The 12651-nt window shown below is 32.0% G+C and overlaps 1 protein-coding gene across 1 annotated transcript; it reads right to left on the minus strand.

Annotated features, from left to right (window-relative positions):
* Nucleotides 1-496: 496 nt before the first annotated feature.
* Nucleotides 497-2484, minus strand: LOC114373026 (zinc finger BED domain-containing protein RICESLEEPER 2-like). Its single transcript, XM_028330584.1, has 3 exons — nt 2307-2484; nt 1698-1824; nt 497-1592 (listed from the first exon to the last, which is right to left on the minus strand). Exons 1-3 carry the CDS (start codon nt 2482-2484, stop codon nt 497-499), a joined length of 1401 nt encoding a protein of 466 aa, XP_028186385.1.
* Nucleotides 2485-12651: the final 10167 nt, after the last annotated feature.

A 12651-nucleotide genomic window follows, 5' to 3' on the forward strand; every position in this document is an offset into this window, starting at 1 on the left:
TATGCCACTTCATATTGCCATTCATAATTCCATAAAAATGGTATAGATAATCATCATTAACCTGTCAGTTGCTATAAAGCTAGCAAACAAAATATAATTCAAGATATACACCTTTAAACCAATAAATTAAAGTGCAGACTTCTACCACAAACATGATGTTTAACATTTTGACAACACTAGAATTATAACAATAATTGAACTTGACATAGTTAAGTATTTGTTAAAAATGTTTAAATACATAAACTAGATAAACTTGCATAGCAGCAACAAAAATATGAGCCAAGATGTCACTCCAACACATACAACTAAAAATTATAATGTGACTTCAACAATGAACTTACATTTACAAATTATCTACAATCAAGTTATTTTCAAGATAATTTCTTCAAGCTTTTCATTCACCTTCACAATAAGGGAAAAATGTTATTAGAACTAATTAATAAATACAAAAAAGAACTAAAATGACAGCCATAAGTATGTACCTTTGATTTTTTCTTCAAATTATAATTATGGCGAAGTCAATCCCCCTGCAAATGAGCGCTTCAATAGATTCTTCATTTAGTTTAGAACAATACTCATCAATTACCCTACCCTTAGCACTAAATGTAGACTCTGAAACTACTGTTGATATTGGAATAGCTAGTATGTCACCCGCCATCTTTGATAAAACCTTGTATTTTAGGCTATTGTTCCTCCACCACTCTAACACACTAAAATAAGAGTTACTAGTTTCAGGAATATAAACATTCTCCTTAAGATAATCCTCTAATTCTGAGTTCACTGGAGGGGTGGCTTCATTTGCACGCACAATGTTCATTATTTGATCAAATCCAATGACAATAGAAGATTTAGATGCAAAGGTAGTTGAAGAATTTATGCCAATATCATTCATTTCATTTAAGGATGATTCATTGATACTCAAAGTCACATGCTCATCATATAATTGTTGAAGTGAGTTTCGTACCTTCTCTATATTCTCCATTGCAATTTCTTTAGACTTGTATATCAATGGAAAACATATGTTAACAACATGGAACTTGCACCTAGGATCCAAAACACTTGCAATGGACATCAACATATTACATTCTCCCCAATATTTGTCAAACTTTACCCTCATTGAACCTGCCATTTCTCTCATGAAAAAAGTTGTATCCTCTAATGCATTGTCTATTACTTGCTTAACCCTCCAAACTTCTGCAAGACATAAATTAGCAATAGGATACTCATTGCCTGAGATTACATGTGTAGCTACATTAAAAACTTCTAAAAGTGTACAAACCTTTTGCACTTTTTCCCAATCCTCATGTAAAGGTGCATAAGTATAGTGTGGATCTCTTTCACTATAGGTTGAAAATGCAGTTTTGAACTTCAATGTTGTTGACAACATTTGAAATGTGGAATTCCACCTAGTGGGACAATCAATGATGAGCTTTCTTTCTTTCAGATGTTTTTGTTCAGCAACATCACAAAATGCCTTTAGTCTTGAATCATTATGGTTAATATACTTCACACTTTCACGAACATTCTGAATGACATCCTTAATCTTATCGAGGCCATCTTCCACCAATAAGTTTAATATGTGTGAGCAACATCTGACATGAAACAAATCACCATTCAAAACCAGCTTTCTTCTCAATGATAAGTTTTCTTTAAGATTCTTCAAACATGAGTCATTTTAAGAAGCGTTATTGACAGACACAGAAAACACTTTTTCTTCAATACCCCATGCCTTTAAGCACTTGAAAATGGCATCAGCCACATCAATTCCTCGCCGTGGAGCAGGCACCTTCATAAAACTCAAGACTTCTTTTTGATGATTCCAACCTACATCCATAAAATGACCTGTAATAACCATGTACTCAACAACTTGATGACTAGATTTCCACATATCAGTTGTTAAGCTAATATTGCTAATAGTTTTCAGCAAGGTCTTCAATTGTTTCTTCTCTGCTTCATGTAATGCTAAACAATCACTTCTCACTATTTTTTGACTGATTTTTTTAAATTCAGAATTTGCATATTGGAATGCCCACATCCATACTTCATCCTCGATAATACTGAAAGGTAGCTCATGAACCATCACAACAATAGAAATTATTTCTCTCATCCTCTGATTGGACTATCTTATTCCAGGAACTAGAAATGGGTTTGTTGGATTAGAAGGTTGGAAGGGGATGATAGGTTGCTTATTTTCTTTAGATAGTTGCAGCCTTCTTATTAAGCAACTTTCTGAATGTCTCCATAAATGACTTGTGCTACCTCCCTTCCCACCCTTGCTACTAGTAGATAATTTAACTTTGCAATACCTGCACATAACCTTTTTTCCCACTCCAAGAATTTCAACTTCATGAAAGTCATTCCAAACTGTTGATGTTTTTGCCTTTTCTTCTTAATAACAGCCTCTGCTCCTTGTTTTGTATTTTTTCCAACATCATTACCTTTGTTATCCTCATTGCCACCCGCCATAGGAGTAGATGCAGACATTTCACTACTCATAAAAAGTCAAATGTAGAAAGTAAATTAATAACATCTTTATATCATTATTTAAAAAGTAAAAGAACCCAATACTATGACAATAAAAAATAACATATAATAGAAAAAGAAATCCATTTATTTTATTATACATTTTCCAATACTTTTATTTTTACCTCTTTTCACACGCTATCATAAGTATCTCAGTTCTTCGTTGGATTCTTTATTTTTATTTTTTGTGGCTACAAAAAGAATCTTTGACTATACATGCATAAACAACTAATCTGTTGATTTTGAAAAGAATAAAAACATTACAAAAAGTGATCTTATTTTGATTGTACACTGAAAAGAATAAATACATGTGATATTGTTAGAAACACGGTGTGTACTGATCGTAAATAAACAAAACAAATGCCTTGGTGGCCATAAGTATATAATGAGTTAAAAAGAAGTTGGAGGAAAAATAATCAAATCTATTGAAAAGGGAGCAAATAACAACGTAATGAATTTTAGCAAAACAAAACAAATACCTTGTGATGGTTTGATGGAGTATTGTGGAAGTGCGGTAGCTGGTGGATGGTGGTGCGAGACTTCGTAAAGAAAAAATGCATACAAAGACAAAGAATGACTTTAACTAGGATGGGTAAGACTATTTGGCGTAGATACAAGAACTTAGAGAAAGAAATGAATTAAGAAAGTGAGAATGCAAAGGGACATGCGTAGAGGTGAAATGCGTACAGTACAGGTTGCAGTACAACTTAAAAATACTTTTGTTTTCTATTTATTATTTTATAAGAATCTGAAGAGTTTTAAAAGTTTTTTTATTTAATAATAATAATAGTTATTATTATTATTATTATTATTACTTAAACAGGCTGGCTTGTTAAGCTTAACAAGCTTTTTTTTTATAGTTTGGGTTTGACCTTTTTATCTAAAAAAACTTTTCAAAAAGCTTGAGCTTGACCTTTATAGTAAACAAGCCAAGCCAAGTCAAGCCTTAAATAGGCCGAGTCAAAGACCCTTGACAAGCTGCTCGGCTCATTTCCATCCCTACATACAATGAAACAAAATAACACCACACCACAGTAGTACTTGGCTACTTGCTCGTTTTCAGTTTCCTCCATCACCATTCACTCCTTTTTCCTGCATCTAAAAGTAAAATATCTTTATTTCTTGAATTCCAACACTAACCTTTATACTTATAAAACATAACGCCTCTTATGTTAAAGAAAATTAGAGTTTTTCCTGTCTTATACTAAGAATACCCATATATTATAACTACTCACTACAAGCATATTAAGAAACCAAGAAACAAAACTTCAATAAAATGATGAAAATTAAGAGTAAAATAATAGCTTACCGGTAGCATCACATAAACTGAAACTGACTTTTACTGACAAAAAAAAATGAGGTAAGCTCTTTCAATATGACAACTTTCCTATGGAGGACTTGAAACTTAATTCGTCATATTATGAAGAACTATCCCCTTATGTTAAATCCAATATTTTAAGCCATCATTTCAATAATTTAAAATAAATACATAAATAAACCTAGAACCAATTTATAATGGAAGGCACGACATGTTATCATCTAAACCTACGACAAGGAAAAACAACAAAAAATGGCATTAATTCATAAGTTTACAACATACTTACCTTCCAGATCGAGATGACGTTGCAATTGACGAATTTTTCGGCAGATCCATCTTCTCCTCACTTGAATTTTCAGAGCTCTGCCTGGCACCACAATTCTCGACGACCGGCATGGAGGTCCGATGAGATCAATGGTGAAGGGGAGGAATTCGACAAGATCGAGATCATGAAACAAAAGTGTGGCACCAGAAATTGTTCGGCATGTGAGCGTGCGAGCTGTTTTTCTTAGGTTTTCCGAAATGGAAGATTCGTTGGAGTGAGGCTCGTGGTCCCTTGTTGGAGTTTGGTGGCAGTGTCTTCGAACTTCTTCGAGTTCGACGTGTACAACACATCTACCTGCTCCTAGTTCTCTGAAATGGAAGGTCTGAATGAGTTTTGTTTGATCTCAATGGATGCATAAAATGACAAACAATTGAGAATAAGTGGTGTCGTTTGCAGTTAAATGAGTAAAGATGTCGGCGGAGGAAACGTCGATGATGCTGAGGCACGAACAGAGAGCGAGGAGGAATTTAGGGTTTTATTTTGCAAAACTAAGGGAGAAAGATTAAAATAAGGCTAGGATTGAGAGAGTCGGTTCGCATTCCCTCTAGCATTCTACGTATGTTCTACAAGAACCGATGTTGTAATGCCTTTTTAAAGACGGGTTTATCAAAACCGTCTTTAAAATTTTTCAGTTATTTACAAAAATACTAGCGTTTTACTTACGACATAGACTTTTATACAATTGTCATAAAATATGCATCGTAAAATACCATTTTTATGGTAGTGTATTAACCTATGCAGTGCACAAGTTTAAATTTATAACTTATATTTTAATGTATCAATTTCTCAATTATTTTTAATTCTACATATAAGTATATATTAGTTTATATAAATATAAATATTTCAAAAATATATTAACATTGTTATCAATATATATATATATATATATATATATATATATATATATATTATTTTAAGATATTTTTAGATAAACATATACTTAACACGTCAACATAACTAATAATAAATGAATGCATGTCACATTAAAACAAATAGAAAAACCTAATTTATAAATTGCCTCCCGCGCCTATCATGATTACATATTCGTTCTCATTCTCGGTCACATATTGTGGTATTGGGTTTCTAACTTCGCACTCTCTCTCACTTGCTTCCTCCTATGATCACTAGCAGTCTCAATGTTGGATGACTTGTGATTAAAGGTGAGAAATGGTTCGTGATGAAGTGGATTCATGCAGACTTGTTTGGTAAGACAATGGGAGCTGGATGGGACAATTCTGATAAGCATACTAGCTATATATGGAGTTATACTCAGAAGATGGAAAATACATATTTGAGATTTGTCACTTTGTTTCAATTCAGGCACTTTCATTTTACATCTTCATATTAAACAATCGTAGAATATGATACAACTCATCAAAATGTAGTAAGTTTCCTATCTTTTAGCAATTATTTAGAGCAAATCTTTGTCCTGAAACTGTTTGTATTTATTTGCCAAAATATTTGATAATTGTATACCTTTTCTTTGGTTTATAATATTAAGGAAAACTTTTGATTTCATAGGTCAGGATACTCATATGGAAAGATTAAACAAGCTTGCAACTTTCCATAGAAAAGCTCTTCAACATGCTTTACTTTATGAGTTTGTTGGTTTCTCCTTGTCAGTTCATTTATTTATTTTTTTGTTCCTAGATTGCTTATAAAATTGATTAGTAGTCCCAAATTATTTGTTGGGGCAGCAAAGAACTTTAAGTTTCTTTTTTTAAATGATGTCATTTCTTAATATACACAATAATATGAACATAGATTTTAACATCATTAAATCTAAAAATTAGAAATGTTTTTAAAAATACATGCCTAGATTTGGGCACACAATAATTCATGGAAATAATTGTTTCATTTAGCAGTTCAAGTAGTTGAAAGAATTGTCTATAATACATGATCAATCCTGCACACAAATTGTTTTGTTTTGTTATGTTTTGTGTGTGTGTGTGTGTAAGGATTGCACGAAGGCAACTTGGAATTATGAGTCTAGAGCAGGCCATGGAGCACAAAATTTTCACTAATGATGTTAGTTTATGCTCTAACAGTGTTAACTTATGTTCAACATAATAAATTTATAATAGGTGAGAGTATTATTTGTTTTTAGAAGGGAGTATCTTTTGGACTTATGTTAAATTTGTAATATGTTACTTTATTATTTGTTTTACGGAGCAAATGTTTGGGTTACATAGTTTTTCTGTAAAATAGTTAAGTACCAAAGCTACATTATAAGAAAAATATTTTTATATAAACTAAAGTGCATGATACCATAAGTATTACTATTACAAAATCTAAAAATTAAATTAAATAATACTATTATTTTTTATTGAAATTAATGTTTTCAAAAAAATACTTAAATACTTAAATCTTAATTAAATTTAGTTACAAACCTAACAAACAAAGAAATCAATCTAAAACCAAGCTTGTGGTTATTCCTTATAATGTTCCACTTTTTCTTGTATTTAAAAAAGCAGTTCCAATAAATAAATTAATACAAACTATAAAATTAATTTAAGCAAACAAATTCATAAATATCAATAAAATACAAAAAATAAATCTTTATCATGTATCAAATTACTTTCACACTATTAAAAAATACACTTTCAACATCGGTTATTTATGACATTCTACATCGGTTTTCAAACCGATGTTAAAAGTACCGATGTTAAATGTATTATTGTTAACATCGGTTTTCTAAATAACCGATGTTATATAGAAAGAACTACAACAAAATAAGTGTATACATGATGAACGTTGACATCGGTTTTGTAGAAAAATCGATGTTAATGTAATATATTAACATCGGTTTTCTATAGAAAATCGATGTTAACTAATATATTAACATCGTTTTTTCATGAATAACCGATGTGAATGTCCATCATCTTACACTTATCTTGCTGTAGTTAGTTATATATAACATCGGTTATTTATAAATAACAGATGTTAATGTTTGTACATTAACATCAGTTATGTATAAATAACCGATATTATTAGAAATAACCAACATCGGTTTTTCTAAATAATCAATGTTGTTTACTATATTAACATCGGTTTTTTTTAATAACCGATGTTGTTTTCAAGTTTTTTTTATATAAATTTTATGTTTTTACAATAAACCCAAAATTGTACCTGTAAAATGCAATTTCAGACCCAATCCATAGCAAATAAACATTTTATTCTATTTTCAAGCAGTTTTAATCACAATAAACATTGAATAATTGATTTATTATGAACAACTATCAACAAATGAATTCAATGTTCAAATTACATAGGAAATGTCTAAAATGTTAAACCAAAGTAAACTAAGCTAAACTTAATGTCCCTAAATCCTAGCTCTGAGCTCTAACTCGGAGATAATACTGTGTCCACTGGATCCGCAGCGCCTTTAATCTCTCTAGCTCCAATGATCTAGGATCGTTAAAATACTGCATCATGAAATAAATGATAATAAGTTAACAATGTAATATAAATTATAAAAAATCGAATTTGTTTGAAATAAACGTATCGCTTCCCAATTATTCCTGAAACTTCCTAAAATGATGGTGGACATCCAGTGCATGACATAATAGCCGCACTCAGTACTTCCTTTTTGTCTATTACACTAAATACATAATGAAATTTGGATATTAATTAAACAATTAGTGTACAGACACATAAGAAGTATATATAAGTGGAAGTTTTATTAAATGATGTACCTTGACGACAATCCACATAGCAGGAGCCTTTGATTTAGGCTGTGGAACATCATCAAGACCTTTTAAAGCACTGTTCTAGGCGAGTAACAATTAAAAAGTGGTGTTGTTGAGGTATTTGAATGCAAATGCATTGAAAAGAACATTGACCTGTTAATGATCCCCTTAAGGTAGTTGTCTGGCCTGTTATGCAATGAACAAAACCAGACAACTAGGTGTTCCTTGGGCACGATGACCACTATCTGCCAGTGTCTGCCGCAGTGGGGACGAATATGGGTTAATATATTAGTAAACATTAATTAAATTCAATTATTTTGTGTGACTTACCCATTCAGGTAGGCTCCAAGATAGACATTGCGTTTTGAACTCTGGATCCAACTCTTTATGTAACTTTCAGTCTCAAATTGCGATTGCCCAGACCACTGAATGGACTGTGGCTCGAGGAATCCATAGATATCAGAATTTCCCGCTCGCATACTTGTTTCAACCAGGAATGACCACACATTTTAGTAGTCTTACTCAGGTTCGTTGGTTTTCTTTGTCTCTCTCTCTCCTAAGTTTGTATAATGTTTGTTGTGAAATGCTCTTGCTCATAAAAATTTAATTGTCTGTTACAAGCTTAAACTTTTTTTACCATGTATTTACATCGAAAAAGGCTTTGAGTTCAGCAAGTCATCGTAAAATTGATGACGATGATGATAACTTAGACGAGTTTCTTGAGGGGGTGTTTTCGTGATCCTGGCTAATTTGATTGTGGTAACAAAAGGATTCATCAAAAGAGTTAAGAAAAACTCCTATCGAGTTCTTGTATTAGAGATACTCTAAAATTGAACTAAGCTAAAATAAACATGTAGTATTTAACTTAAACTTATCATAATTTTTATATTAAATTCTCAAATTAAGTAATGCCACATGATATCTTTTTTACATTTACAACAACAAGTTGATATGAGATCTATTTAGAACAAGTTGCAGAATTTCAAGAAAACATTTACAAAGAAATGACACCCAGTTTTTCCAGTGAGACAAAGTAATAGTAAAAGCATACAAGTATAGTCAACAAACTTGTGGATAGTCAACAAACTTCCAGTGAGAAAAAGTAATAGTAAAAGTGCAATATACGACACAGAATAGCCATAACAGAACTAGACCAACATCATTGGTGAGAAGAGTAGCTTGGGTAGTTTATTGACAATGTGGAGCATCTAAGTGTAACTGAAATCAACAGTTTTGCTAGCTTGAGCATTGGGTTTATGTGGCCTTGTGTTGGGTATGGGATGCACACAGAAAAAAAAGCAGAGACAAATCAATAGAAGTAGCAACTTAGCATAAAAAACTATAAAACATGAACACCTACTCAAACTTAGCATACTTCTACCATCGTGCAATAACCACATCACTCATTCCAAACTTAGCATACTTCTACCATCATGCACACATGTACAACAACCCACAAAGAACACAAAGTTGACCTACGTACCTCATGGAGAAAGCTTTGAGCTTTGAGCACCCATGAGTGTTTCAGCACCCTAGTACCTCGCAAAAAAGTGACAAACACGAACTGCTTCAGCACCCTAGTACCTAGCGAAGGAGTGTATGTAGGGTTTTCTTCGAGCCACAGTTCCAAGAGCAATGTAGGGTTTTCTTCGATAGGGGGTTCTGTGGGTTTGAGCAAGCATTTTCTGACAGTATTGAAAACAATGTGGGACAATGTGGGTGTCGAGCGAGCGATTTCCAGCAGATTTCAGGTGGGAGGAGAAAGAGAAGAGTGAGTGCAGGGTTTTCGAGCGCGCGGGTTGTGAAATTTCTACGTTTTAACTTATAAACATAACAACATCGGTTTTTTAAGGATAACCGATGTTAACTGAATATAGTTAACATCAGTTTTTATAAAACCAATGTTAACATCAACTAGGTAACATCGGTTTTTATAAAAAAACCGATGTTAAGATCAACTCCTTAACATGAGTTTTGTCAAAACCGATGTTAACTCTATGAAGTTAACATCGGTTTTGCCAAAACCGATGTTAACATATTCATCTTAACATCATGTTAACATCGGTTATTTAAATAACCGATGTTAACATGAAGTACTTAACATCGGTTTTTATAAAACCGAAGTTATGTAACTCCATTTATTTACAAAAATGCCACCGCACTTTCATTAACATCGGTTTTCGCAATAACCGATGTTAATTGAGCGACGTAGAAAGCCTTTTTTTTAGTAGTGTCTGCATTTCCGTGTCTTTCCTCTCTTATCTAAAAGACATAGGTATAGTATTTGCAATTTCATCCAAAGAGTCTTCAACTCTCTCTAAATCTAAAGAGTCTTCAACTTTCTTAGCATTCATAGAGTCTTCGACTATCTTTAAATCTAAAGAATCTTTGACCCTCTCTACATCCGTGGAGTAGTATTCAACTCTCTCTAAATATAAAGAGTCTTCAACTCTCTCAGCATCCATAAAGTCTTCAACTTTCTCAGAATTTAAAAAGTCTTCGACCCTCTCTCCTTCCACAGATTCTCGAATTATCTCTGAATGTAAAAAGTCTTTAAATTCCTTTATATCCAAAGAATCAAATCTAATAGACATATATATATATATATATATATATATATAAGATATATAAAAACTTAAAAGATAAAGATTTAATTTATATTAAAAAAGATAAATAATTAAACAAATTTTATAATAATATAAAGAATTAAAAATAAGATAAAGGGTTAAAAAAATTTCAAATTAAAATGTGTAATAATCGTAGTATATCTAACTTATTAAATAAAAAATCACAAGAGCAATATCAATTTAAATTTAAAAATATGATAAAAGATTGAAACAAATTTTCAAAATAAAACCAAATATTTGTTAAACTCAGAGAAATTAGGATGAAACCTGTGTGTTCTCCTTTGGAGAATTCTCATTTAAATAATATGATACGATCTGATTTCTAGCCTTGAAGTTTGCTAAAAAACTATATATGGTAATCTGCAACTGGGCTAAGTAATTAAGGATATAATTACACAATTACAACTACATAACCATACAAGATATGCTGGCTTAAAAGGCCAACAAATCTGCACAAATAATGGCAAATAATATGCCTATCAATCTTATTGACATCTCCCCTCAAATTGATGTTGGTGAATCTACAAGCATCAATAAAATTCCTTCTTGCATTTCTTACGATGACAATCTCATTTTCCTTAAACCCTTCGTGTTGGATCAAGTGGCCTCAGAATAATTAAGAAAGGGGGGTTAAATTAATTATTAATGAACATTTACTAATTAAAAATCTAACCTTCTTAATGTTACTAGATTTAATTAGGCTTTTACTATAATGTTAAGAAAGTAAAGAACAGAAAAAGAAACTTAACCAAAAGTAAAAGTGATAATTAAAATGTACAACAGAAATTAAAGAGTGTAGGGAAGAAGAAGTCAAATACAAGAGTTTTATACTAGTTCGGCAATAACCTATGCCTACATCCAGTCCCCAAGGGACCTGCAGTCCTTGAGATTTCTTTTCAACCTTGTAAAATCCTTTACAAGCAAAGATCCAGAAGGGATGTACCCTCCCTTGTTCTCTTTGAACAACCAAGTGGATGTACCCTCCACTTGAACTGATCCACAAGAGATGTACCCTCTCTTGTTCTCAGTTACAATAACCCAAGTAGATGTATCCTCCACTTGTACCGCAAAGGATGTATCCTCCAATGTGTTAAGACAAAGTTCTCAGGCGGTTAGTCCCTTGAAACTTTGTGAAAGGGAAACAAAAGAATTCTTAGGCGGTTAGTCCTTTGAAATCTTTTGTTTAAGGGAAAGGGAAGAATCAAAAGAATTCTCAGACTGTGTCATTTTGAATTCTTTGAAAAGGGAGAAGGGAGACACAAAAGAATTCAGGCGGTTAGTCCTTTGTTCTTTTGGAAAAGGGAGAAGAGAGACACAAAAAGAATTCAGGCGGTTAGTCCTTGGCGAATTCTTTTTGGCAAAGGAAGAAGAGAATGAAAAGATATAGCACACTTTTGTTTTCAAGGTTTGGAAACCTGAAAAGTTTAGAAAGCTTTTGGCAAAGGAAGAAGAAGAAAGATATCAAAAGGTTATCAAAAAGTTGTGTGTAAAGGTTGTAATAATTTTTTGAAATGCAAGTCAAGGTCTTGCTTTTATAGACTCTTCATGTCTGGTCAAGAAAACCATTGGAAGAGTTATGACCTTGAGAAAAACCTGAAAACCATTGGAAGAGTTACATCTCTTGATTTTTATTCAAAACTTGTCACTAGCAATCGATTACCAAAACCATGTAATCGATTACACAAAGCTTTTTATGAAAGGATGTGACTCTTCACAATTGATTTTGAATTTTATCGTTCAAACACACTGGTAATCGATTACCAAAATCTTGTAATCGATTACACCATTTTGAAATCAATTGGAACGTTGCAAATTCAGTTAAAAACTTTTGAAAACAAACTTTGCTACTAGTAATCGATTACAGGAAACTGGTAATCGATTACCAGAGAGTAAAAGCTCTGATAACTTAGAAAATTTTGAGAAAACTGTTTTCAAAAAACAAAACTGTGCTATGTTTGTTTTTTGAAAAATCTTTTCAATACTTCCCTTGTGAAGTCTTCTTGATTTCTTCTCTTGAAACATGAATTCATCTTTTCTTGAATCTTGAAATCAAACTTCTCTTGATTCTTGAATCTTGTTGACTCAATCTTGAAATCATTCTCTTGGGCTTTTTGTCATCATCTTTGGTATCATCAAAACTACTTGAATCAATCTTGATTCATCATCATG

This window comes from Glycine soja, chromosome 11, assembly GCF_004193775.1.
Source record: "Glycine soja cultivar W05 chromosome 11, ASM419377v2, whole genome shotgun sequence".
Classification (NCBI taxonomy): Eukaryota; Viridiplantae; Streptophyta; class Magnoliopsida; order Fabales; family Fabaceae; genus Glycine; species Glycine soja.